General features: G+C 44.0%; 1 protein-coding gene across 1 annotated transcript; it reads left to right on the plus strand.

The window, feature by feature from the left end:
- Positions 1–503: 503 nt before the first annotated feature.
- On the plus strand, positions 504–25,608 carry cltcl1 (clathrin, heavy chain-like 1; the record flags this gene model as incomplete). The annotated part of the gene is made up of 30 exons (XM_083643881.1): positions 504–623; positions 5,315–5,522; positions 7,241–7,509; positions 7,868–8,029; positions 8,391–8,504; positions 8,593–8,766; positions 10,303–10,500; positions 11,542–11,742; positions 12,704–12,856; positions 13,137–13,259; positions 13,720–13,857; positions 13,981–14,145; positions 14,335–14,515; positions 14,730–14,893; positions 15,025–15,150; positions 15,294–15,436; positions 15,522–15,756; positions 15,910–16,032; positions 16,133–16,278; positions 16,405–16,588; positions 17,082–17,274; positions 17,367–17,524; positions 18,012–18,176; positions 18,791–19,066; positions 19,705–19,854; positions 19,957–20,088; positions 20,185–20,295; positions 20,985–21,155; positions 21,855–22,076; positions 25,510–25,608. Exons 1-30 carry the CDS (start codon positions 582–584, stop codon positions 25,606–25,608), a joined length of 4,926 nt encoding a protein of 1,641 aa, XP_083500007.1. The 5' UTR covers positions 504–581.
- Positions 25,609–26,832: the final 1,224 nt, after the last annotated feature.

The raw sequence follows: 26,832 nt of genomic DNA on the forward strand, positions 1-26,832 counted from the left end.
GAGAGAGAGAGAGAGAGTGTGTGTGTGTGTGTGTGTGTATGTGGGGGGGGGGTTGATTTAGCAGAAATCATGAAAAGGTGGGGAGCTTCTGTCACGAGCCTGATTTCGAAGTTGGTGGAAAGGAAGGGGGGAAGGGGCTGCGGCGGAGGGGTACAAAGAGCACATCCGATTTCCCCCACCACTGCATTAATATTTATGAGAAAATCCACTGCGCAGGCTGCTTTTGAGAATTCACCACTTATCACAACTCACTGTGTATATTAGGATAGTCCTGCGTCGTTACGAGGTCTGATGAAGAAGTGGTTTACACACGGGGCTCAATAGTATAGTTAGAGTGGACTAGTTTTCGTAGCGGAGGTGCGGAGTTTTTGGTTCAGGATTGTTGTAGGGGGGCTACTGAATGGGAGCAGTCACTGGATTCGATACCAACGCAAGCCGCCCAGACCACCTACTGCCCATCACGTATTTGACTTTTGGGGACGTTTAGGGGCACATACAGTACAAGACCACATCCATTCCTCCTGCTGTCCCCTTCCCCTTTCCTTCCTTACGGATTCTTCGGACAGAGAAATCCTCCAGAAATGGCTCAGATTCTGCCGATACGATTTCAGGAACATCTGCAGGTAAGGAGACGCAAAAAGCCCTCAAATTAATTCAGAATTATGTCTTTTGCGCAGCTCCTTTCCTTCTCGTTCCACCAAGACATAGCACATGTCGCATTTAAAAGGAATCTGACATAGGGCTGCAGGGTGGTGCTCAATATAGCTACAGGGCCTAGCTTTCTCCTGCCGGATGATGACTTGTAAAAAATTGAACAGTCAGATCGTAGGCTACACTACACAGCTCTAATGCGGACCGATGTAAATAACGCCGCAATTGCTTCGAGTGGAAAAACGCCGCTGTCATTTCCAGTCTTGCACTGGCGCCGGGTGGAACTGCAGTGTTTTGACACGACTTTGTTGCAGACGACATGAGCTCAGCTGCTCGCGGTAACATTGTAACTGGAATCTGAATTGACACTTGCATGTAGCTTTGTGGCTACCGTGTTGCTGTCATGTTCTGCAGTAAACATATTGTCACTTGTAACCTTCATAACAACATTGGTCCATGTGCCCCTACAAATACCACGGGTTCTCTGCACTGTCTGGTATATCAGTTTCAAAGTATCTGAGCAGCTTGGAAATCCCCAATATCAACATTATACTAGCAAAGGACATAGAGCCCTAGATTGGCAATCTCACATATATAGCCTGGGTGCAATCTCCACAGATATAGCCTGGGTGAAAACAGAGTAGAGAACAGTCACCCCTTTTACAAGGAAAACAACCATGCAGTCATTTGGTTGGCATTTCTTCTTTGCTCAGGTTGGAAGAGCAGTGGACTTTGTTTAATAATCGCTGTCCCATAGCTGCCCATGGCGGTCTCGAGAAACTTTGTGACACGTTTTGCGATCCTCACCCACCCACTCTGCCCTCTCTTCTGTAGCCTGTTGTTATGGTAACAGCAGGCTGTGAAATGGCCTTTCACTAGAAAACATATGAGCCCCCACCCCCCTCCTGCTCCCTTCCTCTGGCCAGTAGCCCCACTTCCTCAGCCAAAGATCCTTTCTCCACTCAACTGTGCCAGCCAAGAGGGTTTGCTACCAGGCCCATCTCTTCCCCGTCTGACTGACAGGCTGCTACACTGCGCCTGATGGAGGCCAGTGCAGTGCCTGCAACTTCTGGGTTATTGGCTCAAATTGCTTTCGACTGTGCATAGTACATTTCAGTTATACATCTGCTTAAAAAACTTGCCTTAGGACATTGATGAGCAACAGACTGCTCCGTTCCACCGCTACCGTGAAATCACAGTTGCCCCAGTCGTATCCCCCTGTGAATCTAGGTGGCTCCAGCAGAGTGAAAAATGCTTGGAATTTGCAAACCCAGGATCGAGGACTTTGGGCCTCAAGTTGTCCAGCTTTTTTCTTGGCTTGGTATTTACAGCTCTCTCCCTGCAGTCTGGGCTGGGGTTCAGGACTGATACCAGCTGGAACCGACAGCACAGACCCAGGTCCTGGTTTAGGTAGTGTGTGCTAAAGGGTGCACTCAGTTTGGTCAACTATAGCCTTTCTATGAGATAACCACACATTGTTCCAACAGCCCTGGCTGTTCTTAACACTACTGCAATGTTGAATGCGGCATGGAGGATGCACTGTGGATCTCAACGCTATTGTTCTCGCTGTGGGAGAAACCATACTAGTCATTTTCTCACCACACCAGTAGTGATACATGGCCTGCCAGCCTTACACTGTCATTAAGGCTGAACTGTGTGCAAAGTTACTCTCCATTGTTATTCTTTGTTTTATTCTTTGCTTACAGTACATCTTGGTCTGGTTTATGATCCCAACAGTCGAGGCTGTGTGTGGGCAGCAGGTCAGAGTGTGTAATTATATTTGACTAAATGAGTTAGCGCTGAATGCCCTTAAGCCTAGTGTAGTTGGTACGTGGATTTGTGAAGGCGGATGAGGAGGACAGATAATGGTTAGTTGAATTACGGTATGAAAGTGATGAGAGTGAGACTCAGTTGCAGCTTGCTTTGCTACTGTGCTGCTTGTGCAACGGCCTATCAGTGGCTTGTCTTCAGTGCAAAAATGTCCTGTAGCTCCAAAGCTCATGGACATTGGCCTGTCAGGTTAGGCTAGAGGCGTGCAACCTGCACTGCTGTTACTTGCAGTGTTCGGCGGTGTCCTGCTGCCTCTGTATCGATGAAATGATGGCATCAGGTCAAAGCGGCGGATGCAGTAGTAGATGGATGAGGTAAGCGGGGCCCATTTTAGCTGAGCAAATCACATCAGGCCAGGAAGCAGGACGGAAGTGATTTCATCACTTTCCAGTTGAACAGAACACATCTGGGATTGCGACAGCGCCTGGCGAGGACTTTGATGAGTCTTCAGTCATCAAATCTCAATCAGGAATCTATCTAGACTGCATGGCTAGTTGGCTACAAATGTCATTCACATATTAGAGGGGGATGCAATTTTGTGTCGCATGCACGCAGGCACGTCAAAAACACTACTCATGACTAGCACACCTACTCTTTAGTGTTCGATTATGGCTAAGGGCTAATACCTCCAGTGCAAGCTGTAGTTTTGCATGTTCAGCGCCACAGAATATAATTAGTATATAATAATATAATTAGTAACACTTCCAAGTCTGTTTCCTACATTCATCACTTTTAATTGCTTGTGTAAAAAAGCCTCCTAAAAATGTCTCTTCTCAGGGACCCAAACCCCTCTGTTGTCACAGCAATCACATGACTCACCATGCCCTCAAGTAGCATCACCAGTGATCTTCTGCTAATGTGTATATATTGCTGGTTTAAGCTTAATCTTAGCTGTGCTACAGTTGACTGTTTAGGGGAGAGAAGTTATAGCATGGAGACTGTGTGTGTGTGTGAGAGGATCTGTTTAGCGGGTTGCTGGAGACAGTAGGTTGTGGTAGAAGTGTGATTTAGTCTGGAATGTTCTACTAGGGGGGGGGGGGGTATTCTTCCGGTGAGTCAGTCGCCCCACCCCAGCCCCGTAGACTGCTCAAGGCCTGTGTTACTTACTGGAACTGTACTGTACAGACTGAGACATGGGATTTCCCTGGCTATTTGTCCCCCCTCCTTAATATTTCAGGTACATTTCTCACTCTTGCTTTCCACACACTCCATTTGCTAGCTGTCTCACAGCCCCCCAACCCACCCCCCCGCACTTTTAGTACGATGCCAGAGCCAGACGGTGTCTTGACTCCCATCCTTATCGTTCCCTCTGCTATCTTTATTGTGGTTCTCCTCCCCTCTCCTCCCAGGTCAGAGATAGGTTCTGGCAGACTGAAGAGATGCAGCATATGGCTGTAATCCTGCCGCAGGTCTTCCCTGTGCGCTCTCATACCCCCCCCCCCTACCCCCCTACCCCCCTACCCCCCTACCCCCCTACCCCCCTTATCTTCACATAGACTTGACAATGTCTGTATGGAGAACTCAATCTGACCCCCTTTTCCAGTGAACGTATGCGTGGAATGCAATGGACATGATTCATTATGGACATTTCACTCGCCAGACCACAACTTCTCTATATGATCTTTGTAAGCGACTGCCCACTTTGACCAGACTACATCCTTCCTGTTTTGTACATGACTCAAATGATTGAAAGGGCCGAGAGAGCAGCAGTCAGATTGGGCTGTCCTGCGCTACAAGCCAATGGGCAGATAGATAGTACAGTCCTTGTGATTAGCGTAAGGATTCCTTTCCACTTGCCTCAGACTGTATAATGCAGTCAGCTATTCCCAGCTCCGTCGTCACTGAGTGAGGCTGCGTGTTTTGATCTGCCCTCTCAGTTTGCAATTAGGTTGACGATGAACAGAGCTATTCCTCTGCTCACTGCCCGTTAACCAAGATGGAGGTCTGCACATTTGTTGGTTCTACCAAGATGTGACCGAGGGGAAGTTAACAACTCGGTCTTCTTACTTAGGTCTTGGGGCTTCTCCTCATTAGGAAATGAATAATGAATTGGATTTGCTGATGGTACTTTACTGAAGGCTCAGGTTCCAATTCATTCTTGGTTTGAGCAGATCCAGATCGCTCCTGGGGAATCTCTTTTTGCTGTTTGTCTCAGACCCGTTTTTGCTAGATGATTGAACAAAACCTTTTCTGACAGCTGTCTGCCTATGTAGCTGAGAGAGTGTCAGGTCTGGATTTGATAACAGGCTTTGCTCAAATAAAGTAATGCTATACTATTCCAGTATTATTGAGGTGGTTGTTGTGATGATGGTTATGGCATTGCAATTAAAAAAAAATCTGTCACCAAACATGGCTCTTAAAAAGCTTCAGTAAATGCAGGAGATTATGACCAGCTATTATAAGAGTCTAAAATAAAGCTCTCTTGAGTTACAGTATATCCTGTTGTCTGCTCTGTGCCCACGCTTGTTCCTTGGGTGTATGTTCCACCAAACCTCCCGTCTGGAAAAAAAAAAAAAAAAACTTCAAGAATATCCCTGGAAAATCCGAATAGAACTGCTGCTATTTTAATAAAAACACAGTTTGGGTTGGCTTCTTATGGTTTCACCCTTAGAGGCAAATGTCAGCTAGCCATGTTTATTTTCCCACTGCATTTTTAGTTGATGTATGACTCCTTCAAAGGTTTCAACTCCTTCAAGTTGGAATATTCCACTACTAACCAAATGTTATTTTTAACCCAAGTATAGGCCCACTAAAATGCAGTAGTCCTTTCCGATGATTCTCAACGATTTTAAATGTTGTCATTGTCGACGCTTGTGTTCTTTGACATTTCCAGTTGCAGAACCTGGGGGTGAACCCGGCCAACATTGGGTTCAGCTACTTGACCATGGAGTCGGACAAGTTCATCTGCATCCGAGAGAAGGTGGGCGACCAGAACCAGGTGGTGATCGTAGACATGTCTGACCCCACCAACCCCATCAGAAGACCCATCTCTGCCGACAGTGCCATCATGAACCCCGCCAGCAAGGTCATCGCCCTTAAAGGTAGAGTGTGTATGGCGAGACGTCACAACAACCTCTCAGTCAGTACTCAGTACCGTGCCGCTGTGAGGAAAAACAGTTCGCCGCCGCTGTGATCGCTAGTTTTACGCCAAGAGCTGCGGGCGTCATTGTTGTTTAACTTCTCGGACAACAACCTAATAGAATGACGTGTGCTTCAGAGTGCGTGGCATTCACACCGTTTGTTATTTGTCTCTAGTTTGAACAAATCTGCTGCAGGAATGCCATGGTCATGAGATGAGTAATGCTCCGACAACGCTATAAATATGTAGAGTGCACTCAGTTCTATTGCTGGAATGGACTAAATTGGTTGTGCAAATCGATCTTCTGCCACTGAATCTGTCCCGTAGAGCACAAATACAAGCGCTGATCAGGACGATTTGGCTATAACGCTTCTCTCTCTCTCTCTCTCTCTCTCTCTCTCTCTCTCCCTCCCACGTTTTGAGGGTAATATGTCCCTCCCTGCGCTTTCTTTCCCCCTGTCTTCTTGTCTTCTCACGTCCTGATTGACACTTTGCTTTTTCTCCCTTGCTTTCTGTCCTTTCTCAGACGGTGAGTTGTTTCTGTCTCTCTCTGCCCGTCTGGCACTCTGTTGTGATGATACAGTAGCCATGTTCTCTCTCATAAAAGCTTCCCCCCATACCCCTCTCAAATACTATTCTGACCAGTTAGCCAATGAAACGACAGACAAATGTTTGGAAATGCTTCCCACTGCAGACACACTCCACATTGCACTTGCCTTGACTCAATTTCACACCCGAACTCCAGCACAATATGAACCTGCTGGCACATAGACTTTGATGAGAACTATACAGTACATGTGTTAGCATGACTTGCTGTATGTATGCTGCTAGAGTGTATGTGTGGTATGCATCATCATCAGATATCACACACTGGAAAAGGCCGGGGCATTGTGTCTGTTATTTGCACTCCTGTGTGAGCGTGTGCCAGGCAGCCATATCCATGTCTAAATCTCTCCTTGCAGCATATAAGGTATGCCATACATGTATCGTGTGTGTGTGTGTGTGTGTGTGCGGCTGTGCGCCCGTGCGTGGATGGATGGTGGTCTGCAAAGCAGCTCCACAATGCTCCTGAATCACCATTACCTCACCCGCTCTTTCCTCTTTGATCTAGCTTCATGTTCACAGCAAGTTCCTTACTGGCCATACATACGTAGGCCTAACAAAATAACGCACATACATACCACAGGAACATTGCCATGGTTTCATGCCATAGTTACCAGTTAGTAGCCACAATTTTAACTACCGTAGTCATTTAACACCTTGTTAAAACTTCCTTCTAGCTTTCCATTGGCCAGTTGCAATTGGGATTATCTGCAAAGTGCAAAGTGCAAACTAGTCACCTTTAGGTGACAGTCACCTTTTTATCCCAAAATAGGGCAATTAATTCAAAGTGAATGCTTTCTGATTAGTTTTGTGTCTGCCTCGTTATCTGTCACCTTTTTCACTCTCCATGAGTTTGGATCTATGTGGGAATGGGCAGATGCCAGACAGATACATAAGTAAACTACTCCCTGTCATGAAACACTTTGAATCTAGGCTGTGGTTACATGGTTTGCTGGGAGGGACTGTTAGCCACATGCCTTGTTGCTCAGTGTGCTCAGATTTAAAAAGTGACTATTTTCTGGCTCTCTGTCTCACTTGATCATACTTGACCTTTTTACCCCCCCCCCCCCCCCCCAGCTGCCAAGACCCTGCAGATCTTCAACATTGAGATGAAGAGTAAGATGAAGGCTCACACCATGACAGAGGAGGTCATGTTCTGGAAGTGGATCTCGGTGAACACGGTGGCCCTGGTGACCGATACAGCCGTCTACCACTGGAGCATGGAGGGAGATTCGCAGCCTGCCAAAGTATTCGATCGGCACGCCAGTCTGGCCGGATGTCAGATCATCAACTACAGAACTGACGAACAACAGAAGTGGTTACTGCTGATCGGGATTTCGGCGCAGGTATGAAAACACACGTGCGCTCATTCCTCCTGCAGTACACGTGTGGACAGAAACATCCATCTGACCTGAAGCAGCATGGGAGATCTACCCTTTGGTCCCTCATCTACACTGTCCTCATCTTCTGTCTGTCCTGTCCCTCATCTACACTGTCTCATCTTCTGTCTGTCCTGTCCCTCATCTACACTGTCTCACCTTCTGTCTGTCCTGTCCCTCATCTACACTGTCTCAGTTTCTGTCTGCCCTGTCCCTCATCTATACTGTCTCACCTTCTCTCTGTCCTGTCCCTCATCTACACTGTCTCACCTTCTGTCTGTCCTGTCCCTTATCTACACTGTCTCACCTTCTGTCTGTCCCACAGCAAAATCGTGTGGTTGGGGCGATGCAGCTGTATTCTGTGGACAGGAAGGTGTCCCAGCCCATCGAGGGCCACGCTGCAGCCTTCGGGGAGTTTAAGGTGGAGGGAAATGCCAAAGCCTCCACCCTCTTCTGCTTCGCTGTGCGCTCTCAGGCTGGGGGAAAGGTGAGCGACTCTCCATAATATGCAGGGGTTTCATGTGCAGTCTACCTTGTGTATTGGCTCTACTCTCTAAAGCAACAGGAAAGCAGTTCTTTGGCTGAGATCATCAGGGGAACCAGAAGTTTAGGGTGTTTTGTGGTGCTATGTAGAACCTCTTTGAAAAAGAAAGTATAGCTCCAGAATTATACCAAGAAAGGCCTTACACCAACACAATGAGCTTCCCTGTGTTTACAGCCAAAGAACCTCATACAAATAATATATACAGACTCACCTGTGCTTTCTTTCACATTCATGTTTGCCTTGCTTTGGTTGCCTGCCCACCTCAGTTAGTCCTTCACATGTATGATGGCTTTTCACCTTCCAGTTGCATATCATAGAGGTTGGTCAGCCAGCTGCAGGAAACCAGCCATTTGCTAAGAAAGCGGTGGATGTGTTCTTCCCTCCAGAGGCCCAGACAGACTTCCCTGTAGCCATGCAGGTGAGGGAAAGCGAATCACTCACTCATCCTGGGCAGAGTAAGTATGGACTGACGTGTGTTTAATTAAGTCTTTATTCTATCTCCTCAGATTGGTGCCAAGCACGGTGTAATATACTTGATCACAAAGTACGGCTACATCCACCTGTATGACCTGGAGTCTGGAGTGTGTATCTACATGAACCGGATCAGTGCAGAAACCATCTTTGTGACCTCCCCTCATGAACCCACCTCTGGAATTATTGGGGTCAACAAGAAGGGACAGGTGAGAAACTGGCCTTAAAGTCGAGCTGAACCCAAAAATGACTTTTCTTTTCTTTTAGTTCAAATACCTGGGTATGCAGTCCACCTATTTAATAATGTATGCTAACAAAATCACAACAATCTAATTTCTTTAGTTTTTCACACTTTTTCACATCAAAAGTTCATTTTTCAAGATTTCATTGATAACAGTAATGTACAGTTTGCTGACGTCACCTAGTACTATCAAATTTCTACCCCATTTCAACCAATCATATCACGACATGCAGCTGTCAATCAAATCTTCATTTCTGGATAATTTTCTCTTCCAAATGAAGTAGAAAATGGCGCCTAGTGCCTGTCATCTGGCAGAATTCCTATCCCATAAACTAACTACTAACTTGGCCAATTGTTAGAAACATGAACAAAAAACAAAAACTATAATCTCTAAGAATGCAAAGAAATGTAACTGGCTCGTTAAAACGCGCATTCCAGGGATATCGCACGAAGGCAGCTGGCTGCCTGCGGCTCGCTGAGCTCCACTCCTCCCGTCAAAAGGCTCTTCCCGAGGGGAGCGCCACAACACACTGAATCCCACTCGATTTGGAGGCGGAACACGCCAGCATTGGCCAAAGCCCAATCCAGTCCCCAGAATTGTCAAATAAAATCATCGACATGATACTATGACCCGCCTCTCAACCTGTCATCTTAGACAAACTATGTTTTCAGTCTGAAACGGACTCATTATGCACGTGGCGAACAGGTTCAGTTCGACTTTAAAGGAACATTAAGTAATTTATATCTACCTAACTTTTATCTACCTCTACTGGAATTGCAACAACATGGAAAGTAGGTATTTGGTCCAGCTTACTGTAGTCTGTCTGTAATCGAGTTAACTTTTCACGATAGTACGAGTAAGGCAGCTAATTAGAGCAGATATCCAACAAATGTCAAGAGAAGAGGTAGTATATCACAAAGCACAATACCGTGATACTTTGTAGTTTGCCTTTTAGCTTCAGAAGGAATGGGTTGAAACACCTTGCCTTGTCCTTTCCTCTTCTGAGCAGTTGAAATGGTGTGTGTGTGTGTGTGTGTGTGTGTGTGTGTGTGTGTGTGTGTGTGCGTGCGTGTGTGCGCGCGCGTGTGTGTATACATGCGTGCATGTGTGCGTGCGTGCGTGCGTGTGTTTCCAAAACATGATGGGATTGGCTGGAAAATGAGTTTTTGAAAGCCTGGCAAAGTCATGGTTGAGTCATTGGTGTTGATCATTAACCCTTTAAAAAAGCCTGCAGAAGATGGTCATTATGTAGCTTTAAAGTGCTATGAAGGGCCTAGTGCTGCTAGATGGTCTCTCCCCAATGCAGCTGTTGCTGATGCAGTCCTGATGTCCTTCCCCTTCTTGCAACTTCCATTGCAAATTCTATTAGTGAGTGGAATCATTTCAACATACCCGGCCGGTATCTCAATTGGACTTGCCTCCTTTCATGGCTGCTTTATCTTACTCCTCTCTAAGTACCGTACCTTGTCTGTATATCTGTATCGCTCTTTCTTCTTCTTCTAGGTGTTATCAGTGTGTGTGGAAGAGGAGAATATTGTCAACTATGCCACCAATGTCCTGCAAAACCCCGACCTGGGCTTGAGGATGGCTGTGAGGTCCAACCTACCTGGGGCTGAGGAGCTTTTTGCCAGGAAGTTCAACACTCTGTTTGCCCAGGGAAGTTATTCAGAGGCTGCTAAGGTTGCTGCCTCGGCACCTAAGGTACTGTATGGCCATATCTATCATTATTATAGGATAACTCCAGCCCTGGTGAGCGTTAAGATCATTTTCCAGAGTGCCCTCTTATGAAATTCCTGTGTTTTCTTGTGTGGTATCCTGTAGCTAGAAATTTCACACTGTCTTATTTTCTTATTGTGGATAAGAAACAAACTTTAAATTATCATTAGGTCCTTAATTATCATTAGGTCCAACTGACTTGTTATGTCTACATTTTTCTTTGCCTACTTCCTTGTTCTAGCTAATGTTTGTCCAATGAGGGCTTTTTGAATGCACGTAATATTACCGGTAATAAAAAAATGTTCAAATCTGTTGAATACAGACACAATCAGCAGACACCGTGAAAACGGAATGAAAATAAAAACATAAAGATTCTGTCAATTCCAAGTCTCTCCAGCAATTATACACGTCCAAACAGGTTACCACAACCGAAATATGCTGAAATCAAATAAAATTGTTGACATCGTATCACATTGTTCATGTAACGTTAAAATCACATCAACAGACCTTTTACATTTTACCAAATTAATGACAGAATTACCGTGTGCGCCTTTTGAACCACATGCAGAATGGTTTAGATTGGGGCTGTACGCCTTCCCTCTGCAGCAGCCATATTCGTTCTGACCCAAAATGCCACGGTCACGCCCTTAACTAAACTCTGTTCATGTGACCCATTACACTCATTACACATTAAATCCTAAATGAACTGCACTTCATTTTTACCTAACATTAGGCTATTTAAAGTAGTATCTTTTTAGGCAACTTTTATACATTTGACCCTTTTTAATATCTGATTTATATAATCTTATTACATTTTTTATCATTTTTAATGACTGTATGAACTCAAATCACCATGAATTTATGACAGAAGAATGAATATGAATTATGAATCAAATTCTCAATGAAACATGTCTCTGGGACAGTTGCAATGAGTATGTATAAAACAATAACGATCACATACTAGTTCAAAAGATCTATCGTTTACCTCTAATTCTTCCACTGTCCCCTCTCCTCCTGCTCCCTCAGGGCGTCCTGCGGACGGCGGAGACCATCCGTAAGTTCCAGAGCGTGCCGGCCCAGCCGGGCCAGGCCTCTCCCCTGTTGCAGTACTTTGGGATTCTGTTGGACCAGGGCCAACTCAACAAGTTTGAGTCTCTGGAGCTGTGCAGGCCCGTCCTGCAGCAGGGCCGCAAGCAGCTGCTGGAGAAGTGGCTGAAGGAGGACAAGGTAGGACTGCATCCCATCCTAAGCCGGAGCTGATAAATAAGATGTACAGCAGAACCTAATGTCTTAGTGATTTAGATACTCATATGCTAGAACAGTGGTTCGCTAACCTTTTGACTGACCCCTTAAATTAAGCAACGCCGACTCATGACCCCCGTCACAGGATGCAGAGTGGTCAACAGTTCACCCAAAAAAATAATTTTCCCTTTTCAGGTTGTTTCATTTGATCAGCAAAACTATTCCGTTTTTCACAAGCAAAAAGCAAATCTAATGAGAGAGAGAGAAAAAATACACATAATAGTAAATGTATATGGATAAATGTTTTACTTTTTCCCATCCCATAATCCATTTTACTACCGCCCAAAACTATCTCACGGCCCCCATGGTGGTCCAGATCCCCTGTTTGAGAACCACTGCACTAGAAGCTGGAAGCAACATGGTTTGTTCACATGTACAGTATTAGGCATCGCCCAATGATATAAAAGGCCCCACCCCTAAACTGTGCATGTTTACAGTACTGCACATTGACTGCATTCATGCAAACAATAAAGGATAACTGAGAATAATCAGGTAACTGGCAATAATCTGATTTCCGCGTTTACATGCACTTAGTAAATAGTGGGAACCCACCTCAAAGTGCGTGAGTGGACATTGACGGCAATGAATAAACCTGATGACTCAGCAGTAACCTAGGTGTGTTTATGGGTTTTCTCATAAACTGATAACGGCCTTTATCCGATAAAGGATGCCGTTTACATGATTGAATAATCAGGTAACTCTAGAAATCCACAAATAAACAGTTTATTAGTAGTGTGCACGTAAACGCACTTATGGTGAGTGATGACTGTCTTCTGTGATTGTATGATTGATGGTATATGATTGATTCCTATCCTACACATCGATGACTGATGACACTGATTGATGACGCGTTGATGTGCGCTAACTGATAGTATCTCTGTTGTAGCTGGAGTGCTCAGAGGAGCTGGGAGACCTGGTGAAGGCTTCTGACCCCACCCTGGCCCTTAGTGTGTATCTCAGAGCCAATGTCCCCAACAAGGTCATCCAGTGCTTTGCTGAGACCGGCCAGTTCCAGAAGATAGTGCTGTATGCCAAAAAGGTAACGAGCGCTCCAAGGCATTCCCCTTTCCCTTATTTGCTTAGTAACTATGCGTGGAAAAACGGACTCAAATGTATTCACTGCATGTGACCCAGCATGGAAAAACAGCGACATTGTGGGAGAATGTTTTTCTTTTGTTTGTTTGTTTTTCATGGATTTTTTTTATAGCTTCATCCAGAGCTTTAAAGTTGTACAGGACATAATAGATGTCTATAAATTACTGTTTGAATAATTAATTATTGAATCAAAAAGTGCATTTTGATCTACCTTCTTTTTGTAGGTGGGCTACATCCCAGACTGGGTGTTTTTGCTGAGGAATGTGATGCGCGTCAGTCCAGACCAAGGACTGCAGTTTGCCCAGATGCTGGTCCAGGATGAGGAGCCGCTGGCTAACATCAACCAGGTAACACACACACCCCATGCACGCATGCACGCAGTTGATATGCCCTCCTTTTCAAACACACCCAATGTGCCAAGTGTGGGAGCCTCCCTCTGTGTTATTCCAGATGTGCCAGCAATGCCAGGAATTCACTGAGTCGGTGACCCTCTCCTCCTTTTAAGGCCACATCATCGCTTCTGCTCAGTCTTGATCTCAACCAGGAAACTTAACATGATGCTTCTCTAAGCTAAGCAGCAGGCCCTTTCAGTGGTGACCTTCCCACATCTCGTTAAAACACAGAAAGCAGGAACATCTGGCCGACAGGCCTGAGATAATGGCGTGTGAATAGAGCACTTTATAGGAGCGTATATGCTGACTCAGTATGGTTCACCGAAAATAGGAATAAAAAAAAAATACGTTTCTCCTCACTGTGTGCCCTCTCCTCATCCCCTCCCTTTCTCTCTTTCTCTCTCCTGTTTGGTAGATTGTGGATGTGTTCATGGAGGGCAATCTGATCCAGCAGTGTACCTCCTTCCTATTGGATGCTTTAAAGAACAACCGCCCAGCCGAGGGACACTTACAGACACGCCTGCTTGAGATGAACCTCATACATGCCCCCCAGGTACAATGGACATCATCCAAACTAATGTGACCGCACTGACTATAGAGCACCTACAGTTCTGCTTAAAAATGTTCTGTGTGTGTGTGTGTGTGTGTGTGTGTGTGTGTGTGTACACTTTGTTAGGTAGCAGATGCGATCCTGGGGAACCAGATGTTCACGCACTATGACCGTCCCCATGTAGCTCAGCTGTGTGAGAAGGCAGGTCTGCTGCAGAGAGCTCTGGAACACTACACTGACCTGTACGATATCAAGCGAGCTGTGGTGCACACACATCTGCTCAACCCCGAGGTATGCGCATCGATGCGCGTTCACGCTTGTGGAGGTCATTCTCCTGGCAGCAGCCATCTTTTTATTCTTTGTTAATGATGTGTGAAAGTGCCTATTGACCTTCCCCTCCCCCCACCCCCCCTTGCTCTCTCCCTTTCTCCCTTTCTCCCATCTTTGGCCTCGCTATTTTTCCACCGATTCTGTCTTCAGTGGCTGGTGAACTTCTTTGGGGCTCTGTCAGTCGAGGACTCGGTCGAGTGCCTGAGGGCCATGCTGTCGGCTAACATCAGGCAGAACCTGCAGCTGTGTGTCCAGGTAGCGACGAAGTACCATGAGCAGCTGGGGACTCAGACGCTGGTGGAGCTCTTTGAGTCCTTCAAGAGTTACGAGGGTAGGTCACACACGCGGGGGAAAAGGGTGTGCTGGCAGTTGGTCTTTGGTTTTAGGGTTTGGGTTGACTTTAATGGGCCATGGGTCGTGTTTATTCAGACTCAAACCAGAGAGTATTGCATGAGTGATTTCCTATTTTGTGCAGGCTGTATGCGATAATGAATTGACAAAGCTGACTTTCACGCTGTTTCTCCCCCCTGCCATTTCCATTCAAGGCTTGTTTTACTTCCTCGGGTCGATTGTGAATTTCAGCCAGGAGCCTGACGTTCACTTTAAGTACATCCAGGCTGCCTGTAAGACCGGACAGATCAAAGAGGTGGAGCGAATCTGCAGAGAGAGCAACTGCTACGACCCAGAGAGGGTTAAAAACTTCCTCAAGGTGAAAAGTTCCCCCATTGAATCAATGATTGGTTTTATCAATCAATATCAACTTTGTGATGTGTTGCCTCTTCCATATAGTTTAATAAAAAAAGTAAACACTAGAACCTCATGCGTTTGTTCTCCAATTAGGAGGCCAAGCTTACTGACCAGCTCCCTCTGATCATTGTGTGCGATCGCTTTGACTTCGTCCATGACCTTGTGCTCTACCTGTACCGCAACAGTCTACAGAAGTACATTGAAATCTATGTACAGAAAGTAAGATCAAGATTACTTTTCTGATCACATTTCTTCTCTGGGTATTGTGCCATATCTACTGACACGCTGTCGTTCCTCGTTTCAGCTGCTTCTTGCCATTTTTTTCCAATTAATTATTTGAAATTTGTCACACTTGTTTCCAGGTGAACCCCAGTCGTTTGCCAGTGGTGATAGGTGGTCTGTTGGATGTGGACTGTGCTGAGGATGTCATTAAGAACCTGATCATGGTGGTCAGAGGGCAGTTTTCCACTGATGAGCTGGTGGAAGAGGTGGAGAAGAGGAACAGGTACTTTATGATTAACTCACGAATGGGCTTCACTATTTCTGCTCAGCCTTCACTAACACAGGCTGTTTTCACCATTTCTTCTCAGATTAAAGCTGTTATTGCCATGGCTGGAGTCCCGTATCCATGACGGTTGCGAGGAGCCCGCCACCCACAATGCACTGGCCAAGATCTACATTGACAGCAACAACACGCCCGAGCGCTTCCTGAAGGAGATCACATTCTACGACAGTGCTGTGGTCGGACGCTACTGTGAGAAGAGAGACCCCCACCTGGCCTGTGTGGCTTATGAGAGAGGCCAGTGTGACCTGGACCTTATCAAAGTGTGTACCGGTAGTTTAATTGACCTTGCATAACATTTAGATGATGATTTGCATAATCCCAGACCAGATGTTTTTGATGCTATTGCTGATATGTCATTATCACTGATTCTGAGACTCGGGTGTGTTCATCACTACGTTTCATTTCTGATGCAGGTGTGCAATGAGAACTCCTTGTTCAAGAGTGAAGCTCGCTACCTGGTACGACGGAAAGATCCAGAGCTATGGGCAAACGTGTTGGAGGAGAACAACCCCTTCAGAAGACAACTCATCGACCAGGTCAGGTTTTGTCCGGCTCCCCTCCTTAGTGATGCAGGCAGTGGCAGACTTAATTTACAAATGTTTGCTATTGTTTATAACTTATTGTATTCCATCTCAGGTGGTGCAGACAGCTTTGTCTGAGACCCAGGACCCGGAGGAAGTGTCAGTCACAGTCAAGGCCTTCATGACAGCAGACCTGCCCAACGAGCTGATTGAATTGCTGGAGAAGATTGTACTCGATAACTCTGTCTTCAGCGAGCACAGGTATAGCAAACTCATAGCTGGCCTTGACAGGCAGCTGACACGTTCAGCAATATAATCAATGGAATCATTGGGCTACAGCCCTTTCTCTTTTTTCAAATCACACTTCTGTACTCTGTATTCCCCCAGAAACCTCCAGAACCTTCTGATTCTGACAGCCATCAAGGCAGACCGCACTCGCGTGATGGAGTACATCAACAGGCTAGACAACTATGATGCTCCAGATATTGCTAACATTGCTATCAGCAATGAGCTCTTTGAGGAGGCTTTTGCCATTTTCAAGAAGTTTGACGTCAACACCTCAGCCATACAGGTGAGATGTGTTACCAGTCAAGGCTTGTCTAGGTGTTGCCATAGCTACGCCGTAGGTCCAAAAATGGTATTACGCATAGGGCAACGCAAGACTGCAAGAACTGTGATTTGCACGCTTCATATTTTCATCCCCCAAATTTGAAAGATTACTAAGATGTTACTGAATTTGTATCATATTTGAATAACATGAGTTACAGAGAACACTTCTACCTCTGTTGTTATTACTTCTGTGTTGACAAAGCACAACACTGCCATCTAGTGTTTCGGTCTTCTATGCACAGAATCACCAATGCAGGACTATAAACGCTCACAGGGCTGTAGACACCTAGTACCGCAAATTACGACACTGCAACGCAGATTTATAAACAGCCTTTAGTGAAATGCTTCAGGTTACTCACACTGTAGTGGATATTGGATATAAAATGTAAATTATTCCAGGTGTATTATCACTCCTCTGTAAGTACGACCGCTCTCCCTTCCTCTCCATTCTCCAGGTATTGATAGAGCACATAGGGAACTTAGACCGGGCCTATGAGTTTGCCGAGCGCTGCAACGAGCCTGCGGTGTGGAGCCAGCTGGCCAGAGCTCAGCTCCAAAGAGACCTGGTCAAGGAGGCCATTGACTCCTATATTAAAGCTGATGACCCCTCAGCATACATGGAGGTGGTCAATGCAGCCAGCAAGAACAGTAAGGCTTTGCTTTCCGGTATAACTCTTTCTATCAGAGCCAGGGATTTAATTTCTTGTGCGGTTGATCTGAGCTGAACTATTATTTTGCAGATAATTGGGAAGACTTGGTTAAGTTCCTCCAGATGGCTCGAAAGAAAGCCAGGGAGTCTTATGTGGAGACGGAGCTCATCTTTGCTTTAGCGAAGACAAACCGTCTGGCTGAGCTGGAAGAATTTGTCAGTGGGCCTAACAATGCTCACATACAGCAGGTAAGAAAAGCTGCAGCTGCAGTGTTACGTTAAGAGCATGATGTTGAGCTCGAGCAAAATGTGCATTTTGTGTGCCTTTGTGGGGATGCTGAATAATCACTACCAGCTGCGTATACATGTGTTTTCTCTGTCTAGTTAGTACCGGTAGTTGTGTGTGTACATGTGTTTTCTCTGTCTAGTAGCTGTGTATACATGTTTTCTCTGTCTAGTAGCTGTGTATACATGTTTTCTCTGTCTAGTAGCTGTGTATACATGTTTTCTCTGTCTAGTAGCTGCGTATACATGTTTTCTCTGTCTAGTAATTTTGTATACATGTGTTTTCTCTGTCTAGTAACTGTGTATACATGTTTTCTCTGTCTAGTAGTTGTGTATACATGTGTTTTCTCTGTCTAATAGCTGCGTATACATGTTTTCTCTGTCTAGTAGCTGCGTATACATGTTCATGTTTTCTCTGTCTAGTAGCTGTGTTTTCTCTGTCTCCCTTCAGGTGGGCGACAGGTGTTATGAGGAGGGGATGTACGATGCGGCCAAGCTCTTATATAACAATGTGTCTAACTTTGCTCGCCTGGCATCCACGCTGGTCCACCTGGGAGAGTACCAGGCAGCTGTTGACAGCGGCAGGAAAGCCAACAGCACACGGACATGGAAGGAGGTATGATACCTGCTCCTGTACTTCCTTATTTATTTATTTATTTATTTATTTATTTATTTATTTATTTATTTATATATATATATATATATATATATATATATATATATATATATATATATATATATATATATATATATATTTGATGTATTGTACAGAGATATAGCTACATTGCTAACTTTCATCTACAGCCCCTGGCAGGTGAACAAAAGTATAATATAGATACAAATTTTAACTAAATAGATTGACATACACTACAACAAACATTATAAAAAGGCAGTGTGTATAAAACCACAGGAAATTTACAACATAACTTACTGATAGTGAGTGTAATCTATTAAAATTCATATGAAATGGTTACACTTATTGTGTGCATGATCGGTTTGTTATTAACCATATTTTAGCATCACTGAGAAAGTGTGTAGAACTGAGGATTTTTTTTTAATGAGAAAGCTTTTTAGTTGCCTTATGGAGAAAGTTGACTATTCAATCATTACTGATTGGTGAATATTGTTATCATGGGGCTTTGCACTTGCAGGGTTTTATACAGTATCCTCTTTTGCATCAGCTCTTTTCCATTCATCTTGGATATTTCTCTCTCCCCCTTTGGCCGTCAGGTGTGTTTTGCATGTGTGGACGGCGAGGAGTTTCGTCTGGCACAGATCTGTGGCCTTCACATAGTGATCCATGCTGATGAGCTGGAGGACCTGATCAGCTACTACCAGGACCGAGGATACTTTGAGGAGCTCATCGCTTTGCTGGAGGCCGCCCTGGGCCTGGAGAGGGCCCACATGGGCATGTTCACTGAGCTGGCCATCCTCTACTCCAAGTTCAAACCCCAGAAGATGAGGGAGCACCTGGAGCTCTTCTGGTCCAGAGTCAACATCCCAAAGGTACTGTGCTGTTGTGTGAACCCGATTTTCATGTTTTCACTTTAAGGATTGGACGTTCCTCGAGGTGTTGAAAAAGAATCTCTCACCTCTTGTCAATAGGAAACCCTTGGATCATCTTAAAAATGCATTGTGATCAAGCTAAAAAATAAGGCTGTTGAGGTTTTCACCCAGCAACAATATGCAATATTCAGAGTTTTCATGGGCCCTAGCAATAATTGAAAGTGTCTGGACTTCAGAAAAATAAAACTCTCAAAAGTCTGTGAAAATGAATGGATGGTCTTGAAAGTTTTTTTTATAACATGTAGCACCCAAATTCATAAATATGCCTCAGCTGTCTGTACCTCAAGATCAACACTTCACATCCTCTCATCTGGAAGAGCTTGTGTTGGATATTTGCATTGATACTGTGTAGCAGCAGCACTGTGATTTCCTGATTTGACAGGATCATGAGTAATAAATGAGACTCCCGTAATTTTGACAAGTGTCACGTCTCACCCCGGAACATATATATACACAATTTAAGTCTGAATTTCATCAAACAAGACTTAAAAAAACTCATTGAAAGGTCCATGAATTTGATATCCAAATGGCTGCGGGAACCTTGAACGTTGCTCTGTTTCCTATGTTTTGCCTATCAGGTACTACGTGCAGCGGAGCAGTCTCACTTATGGGCGGAGCTGGTTTTCCTTTATGATAAATACGAGGAGTTTGACAATTCTGTCATCACGATGATGTCACATCCAACGGATGCATGGAAAGAGGGACAGTTCAAAGACATTATTGCTAAGGTAACCTATAGCCTCCTATTTAAATGATCAAGGTGTGGCTGAAGTATCTTCTTTTCAAACACCTTCACCTCTGGTGATGTTTATGTGTGTTTCTCTCCTCAGGTTGCCAATGTGGAGTTGTACTATAAAGCCCTTTCCTTCTATCTGGACTATAAGCCTCTGCTACTGAATGACCTGCTGACCATTTTGTCCCCACGGTTAGACCACAGCCGAGCCGTCACCTTTTTCTCCAAGGTAATCATTAGGTCACCTCAACTGCTGTTTTTCTTTTCAGTTGGTACAAACAAAAAATAGTGTTGAGATAACATCATGGCGTGTTTGTTTGACCAGGTTGACCAGCTGAAGTTGGTAAAGCCTTACCTGCGGTCTGTCCAGAGTCATAACAACAAGGGAGTCAATGAAGCTCTCAACAACCTGCTGACAGAGGAGGAAGACTACCAGGTCTGTCAGTCACTCTTTTACTGATATTAATAGGAATTTAATCAAATTTTAATCTCAATTACAATTTTGGCTCCCCACAATTATGAAACCAAGAGAATCGAGATAAAACATTTTTTTATAAGCCATTGATTTTTAGTTAGCTTATTTATGTATTAATTTATTCTTTTATTTATGTATTTATTTATTTATTTATTTATTCATTTATTTATTTATTTATTTATTTATTTATTTATTTATTTATTTATTTATTTATGTATGTATTTATTAATTTATTTATGTATGTATGGAAGTATGTATGTATGTATGTATTTATTTATGTATGTACTGTATGTATGTATTTATTTATTTTTTCGTCCCATTTGTTTCTTTGTTTTACATTTTTGTGTTCAATTATATATTAAATATTAAATTCAGTTCAATAAATGCCAAAGTCAATGAGTAATCACCTTAAATAATCATTGTCTCAATATCATGATTATGATTTTTGCCATAATCGAGCAGCTGTTAGATGTTAATCATGTTGTAGACTGTTTGTTGGACGTGGCATGTTTAAAATGATAAATGTTACTCCGGGACCTGGCTTGTGCAGTCACTAGGGGGCACTACTGAAGGCCAACTACAAGGGCCTAGTTGCACTAAGAAGCATTTTGGGTTGAGGTATATATATATTTTACTGTGTGTGTCCATAGGGCCTGAGATCGTCCATCGATGCGTATGACAACTTCGACACCATTGATCTGGCACAGAGATTAGAGAAACATGAACTGATCGAGTTCAGACGTATTGCTGCCTACCTGTACAAGGGAAACAACCGCTGGAGACAGAGTGTAGAGCTCTGCAAGAAGGACAAACTCTACAAGGTAGAAAATCCAACCTTCACACAGACAAGAATTGAGAAAACAAGCGCTTTTCAATTCTCAAGTACCTCCTTGCTCCCATAGATGGCACTGTTTGTTTCAACCCTCCATGTTTCTCATAATCCAGTGCTTCCAGGGGTACTTGAGCAGCTTGCAGGAGGTACGCGGAAAGATTGGGGATTACAATTTATGTCCCAAATAATATTAAAAAAGATATTCCAAGATATTTTATAAGCCAATTGCTAAAATAGGATGTGCGCCACAACTAGTTCGCCCCCGGCAGGTGTCAACAATTACAGTACTCTGTGAACAGGTCACGTTCACATGTCAAAACTGCACACAAACCAACTAGCAAACATGGATAAATGGCTCAAGCATCCAGTTGTTGTTGCTCTCTCCAGATTAATACCAGATACCCCAAACACTGGCAGTTCAATGAAAAATATTTTTTTTGCAGCCCAAAGAACATGCATGAGTGAGGGGGTATAGACCATTTTTGAGGTGGTAAAGCAGGAAGTAAAGCAGATGTAACCAATACCATTAATGATGGTTCCATTCCATTTAGGTGTTCCAGTGCCAGGTTCCTGCTTTACCACCTCAAAACAGTTGCTGTTAAAAGGGCCTATTGGCTCAAGGGGTACATAAGAAAAAAACAGTTAGGAACCACTGTCATAATCAGTCATGTGTGTTTGTGTCGCCCAGGATGCTATGCTGTACGCTGCAGAGTCGAAGGATGCGGAGCTGGCAGAGACTCTGCTCCAGTGGTTCCTGGAGGAGGGCAGGAAGGAGTGCTTTGCTGCCTGCCTGTTTGCTTCCTATGACCTGCTGCACCCTGACGTGGTGCTGGAGCTGGCCTGGAGACACAACATCATGGACTTTGCCATGCCCTACTTCATCCAGGTCATGAGAGAGTATCTCAGCAAGGTTAGTGCTCCACTACAAAACAATGCAGACAGGTTACTGTTGCTATTTTCAGTTACTGCTAAAACATATTTTTGAAATGAAGTTGATTTATTAGTGGACATATATTCCAGAAAATAGAATAGTCCTTGCATACTGCATTTTCCATTTGAACTAAATTGGTTTATTTTTCTCAGATGATTAATTTCCAGTAGATTGCCTGTCCCTACAAGTGAAAGGTAGACAGTAGTCCTTGATGCTATCTCTGGAGGTATTGAAAAATGGGCATTAGACAACACATATTTTACTACTGAAAAAGGGTGGCATTCCCCCTTTAAGTGATGGTAGTTTCTCCTGTTCATCAGTGACATTGAACTCCTTCCAAACCTTGGTTGTCATGATTTCCTATAATGTTGCTCTGCAGCCATGTGAGATGATGTGAGGTCATCTCTGTGGGTTCTTTTCCAGGTTGATGAGTTTGCAGAGAAGGTGACGGTCTCTGGCCCTCTTTTTATTTCTCTTTTTTGTTCTGTCTGTTTTTGTTGTAACTGATCCCTTAGGTTTCTGATGTAGGAACCTAGCATGGACTGTAGACTGAGTTTGACCTAACTAGCCCTAGTCCTGCAGAGCTGTACTGTGTGTAGGCTTTTGCTCTGGCTCAGCAACACAACACATTTGAGATAAATGTACTTGTGCATTTGTGTAAGCAGTATTTAAATAATTATTCTCCTGGGGGAACCTCTTTTCCTTGCAGGTATCAGTTAATGAAATTTCCATTTGCAAATTGTAAAACAACTAATGAAGCATAGCCCAATTGAAATAGAGCAGTTAATACTTTCTATTAAGTTTGGTGTTTCTCAACTGGTGGTGTGTGCCCTCTAGGGGAGGCACCAGAGAACTGCAGGGGGAGCAACAAGGCAGGTGGGAAAATAGAGTGGAATCAATTTCATGAAAAAATACAAATCTGTTGTATTTGCCCCAAGCACCGCTGTCTATTGATTGTCAGTGTAAACACACATAGCTGCAGGCTAAACAAATAGATGGCTCAGTTTGAGCTTAAGTTGCCTTGTTTATTTAGTTTTTACTACTTACTTAAAATAAGTTAGTATTACGGCTAGGGGGTGAAATACTCAAATATTTGAAGACATGACTGAAAAAGGATAAGAACCACTGTGTGAAGGAATACATGGGCCTTTTAGGCTATCTGTTAACAATGGGAATACAACTAGCTACAGGAATGACTTTGGGGGAAATGTCCAACTACTGAGGAACAACTGCTGATATGAGACCCTGGATGCACTTGAAATGGCTCACCATGTGCACTAGGCTGGAAGGCTGATTGCAGCCTGATGGTGATTATTGGAAGGCCCTAGCTTCCCTTCCAGCTCCCCAGCATTATGTGATTCTTACTGAGGATTGATGGTTGAATTGAAACATTGGGCTCCTTTGAGTCTTAAAGTTCCACGAGGTAGTATACTGTGTCGACTAAAACAGGGTTTGAAGTGACTGAGACTCCTGTAATTCAAGCAAATGTGTGTTGATGGTTGGAAGCAAAGCCTGTGTGCACTATACAGCTCCTCAGGACCAGGATTAGTCTAACCAGGCCTAAATCTGATTATCTCCTCTCCTCTCCTCTCACCTCTAACTCTTCTCTCTTGGGGCTGCATCTATTTATTTCTTTAATCTCTCTGATCTCCTCGTTTTCTCCCGTGCTGCTCCAAAATCCAAGAGCAAAGACCAAGTGAAGCCACTCACGACTTGTTGAGATGCATCATCAGGTTACCAAGTGATAGTCTAAAACTGTTAAGCGATACATCAGCACTGCACAACCACTAACTTCAAGGGCTCTGGGCTCCCCTCATTCCTCTCCCTGTGGAGCTTATTTCAATTCCTTTCAGTTATAGTTATTATTGATTTTCTTTTATCCCAGGGCCCATCCACTCTCGTCCATAAATCACTGGTTAAACTGCTAGAGAGCAAACCTAGCAGCCAGTCACTGCAGCCCTGCTTGAGGAAACAAAATACCGACTCCTTTTTATACCCTGTAGTTTAACACGAGAAAGAAACCACAGAGCTGTCACACAAGACTTCTCTCGTAGCCACGGCCCCCGTCTTACAGTAGGCAGTCAAACAGCTAGCACACCCAGTGACATTTGCAGTATATACTAGCATATCCATTTTTTATACTTGCATTGTACTATCCCATATACAATAAGGACGTCTTACCATTCACACACTGTATGTCATGTACTGAAAACTTCTTAGACACAGGTCTTGAAATTCTACATTTAAAAAATCCAAATGAACTGAGTTGAACCATTGTTCACATACAGTACGGTAACTGAATCAGACTTACATCAGAAACCTTGTTAACTTTTGTTGAGCCTTTTTTATTTAGCTGACTACGTAGCTGAAGCACAATGCCTGAGCATTTCTCTGCACTCACATGTAGCGACTAGCAAAATCAGCACTACAACCGACTGACCACAAATATGCCTGGCAAGGATGATTGTAACACCTGAGTTAATTAATCATTTATAGCTTGCTTTTAACCCTGCAGAATACCCTCAGTGAAACTTTGTTAGGGGGGCCTGCTTACAGCCATGAAAGGGAAGCATGTGTAAGCTGTGACTGTCACTTACTGATATGAGACTGCGACTGTGAATGGCTGAAAAATGTAGCCTTAGCATATAGGCATGTACAGCTTCTCCTTCACTGAACACACAATGAAATATTTCTTTAACCTAATACCCCTTCCTGCTTTTAATTGTGCATAGATAATTCACTTAACACGGCCTCTCACCTGTCCTGAAAGCTGTAGTAGAAATTCTCACCAAACCTGCATGGCATCTTCTTTTAGGTAACCTCCTCAGCATAGATGCACCTTGAATGATGTGTAGTATTGTACTTCACAAGTGGACTTTGTAATGTATACGTAGTGTGACAGGTCTTGTGTGTGTACTATGTATCCATTTGTACTCTAGTCTTGATAATACAGTACTTTGCCGTAGGTATGCTAACCACAGACTTGGAGTTTATGGTCTACTGTAGCACATGAAATAAGACATTTCTTGTATGTGTCATGAAAAAGTGAAAATGGCACATCACTGTGAATTATAGACTGTAGGTGTCCAGCAAAAAAATCTTGCATCGCAAATATTAAATTTTGTATTACATTGTCCTCCTCATGTAGGAAAAACATTTATGTCCATGTGACCAAGCTAAACTTTTGAATATGCATAAAAAACAACAACAACAACAACAACAACAACAACAACACACAAACATAAATTAGAAAATCATCCAGCTTTCCAGCAGGACCTGACAAGCTGGGTTCTTGGAGTTACAAGGTTTCTGCAGGATACCTACAGTGTATTAGAGCAGCTGTTTGTTGCATTCTGTACAGTGTGAGTAACTGGCCTCTGATCTCTCCTCTTCTTGTCTTCATCGCCCTCAGGTGGACAAACTGGAGGAGTCCGACAGCCAAAGGAAAACTGAAGAGGAGGTGACAGAGCCTCAGCCAATAGTGTTTGGTAAGTTGACTAAAGGTGACTAAAGGTTGACTAAAGGTGTTTATTTTTTCGAACCACGGTCGATTTTTCAGAAATTCGCTTCCGACGTGTGGCTGTGATTGACAGGTGGGTCAAAACTCGCATCGCAATTTCGTGCCATATATTCGCATCGCTCTTGATGTGTAAGGACCAGATCACCCAGAGTGATGGATGCTTCTGCTGGGTAAACTGAAGAGACAACAGGGGGAGTTGGACCATTTGTCTGTCTCTGGTCAACTATTGGTTCACTATACACACAATACCTCAGAAACTACTGGCCCCATTGTGGCTAAACCTGCATGAATAGTGTCTGTTGATGTTGAAATCCAGCATTTATCAAATTTACACTGGCCTAAGGGGGCTGTATAGCACTGTAATGTAAATAACAATAGTGATAAAACCTATACAGTTCATGAAAACATTTACATGCTGTTCTACAAAACTATAGTAGGAGTGCTGTTTCCTAGTTGTCTCACCTTCTGTCTGTCCTGTCCGTCATCTACACTGTCTCACCTTCTGTCTGTCCTGTCCGTCTTAGTCCGTTTTTATTCATTTTTTGAGGATTGTTTTCCTATTGCTGGCTTTTCAAATGGTAAAAGGTTTCAAAAACATTTCACGGCAAAGATTGAGCGTAGCCTTCCTAGTTTCTAGTTGCCCTGTAATGAACTGAAATGACAGTTGTTTGTGATCTTGTTATCTCAAGCCATATTAATCATCCATTGATTCTACAGGGAAGTTGTCAGGCTATATATTGTCATTACCGATAAATTCATTTCCTTTTTGGCACACCACCAGGAAAAATTCTCTGGTGCACAGGAAGTGATGTGTTTTACAGTTAGCATGAGTTAGCATGAGCAGCGGTAGCATGAAAAGAGCGCCACCTACAGAAACTCAAACTTCACCAACAGGAAATCCAAGGATGTACTGGACACACTGATTGATTGACAGGTGATCTCTGGGAAGTGTAGTGCAGAAAGACCACAGCAATCTCATTGATTATCATTTTAATGAATTGACAAAGAGGTAACTACAACAACGTCATGGATCACAACTGTAGGCGTGTTTGTTAATTGGGGGGGGGGTGTGTGTACGTGCGTGTGTGTGTGTGCAGGTCAACAGCTGATGCTGACTGGCAGTCCGGGTCCAGTGGCTCCCCAGCCGCCGTATCCAGGCTACGGCTACACCGCCCCGGGGTACCCAGCTCAACCCGCCGCCCCGGGGTACCCTGC

This window comes from Poromitra crassiceps (assembly GCF_964638095.1).
Source record: "Poromitra crassiceps genome assembly, chromosome: 10".
Lineage (NCBI taxonomy): Eukaryota > Metazoa > Chordata > Actinopteri > Beryciformes > Melamphaidae > Poromitra > Poromitra crassiceps.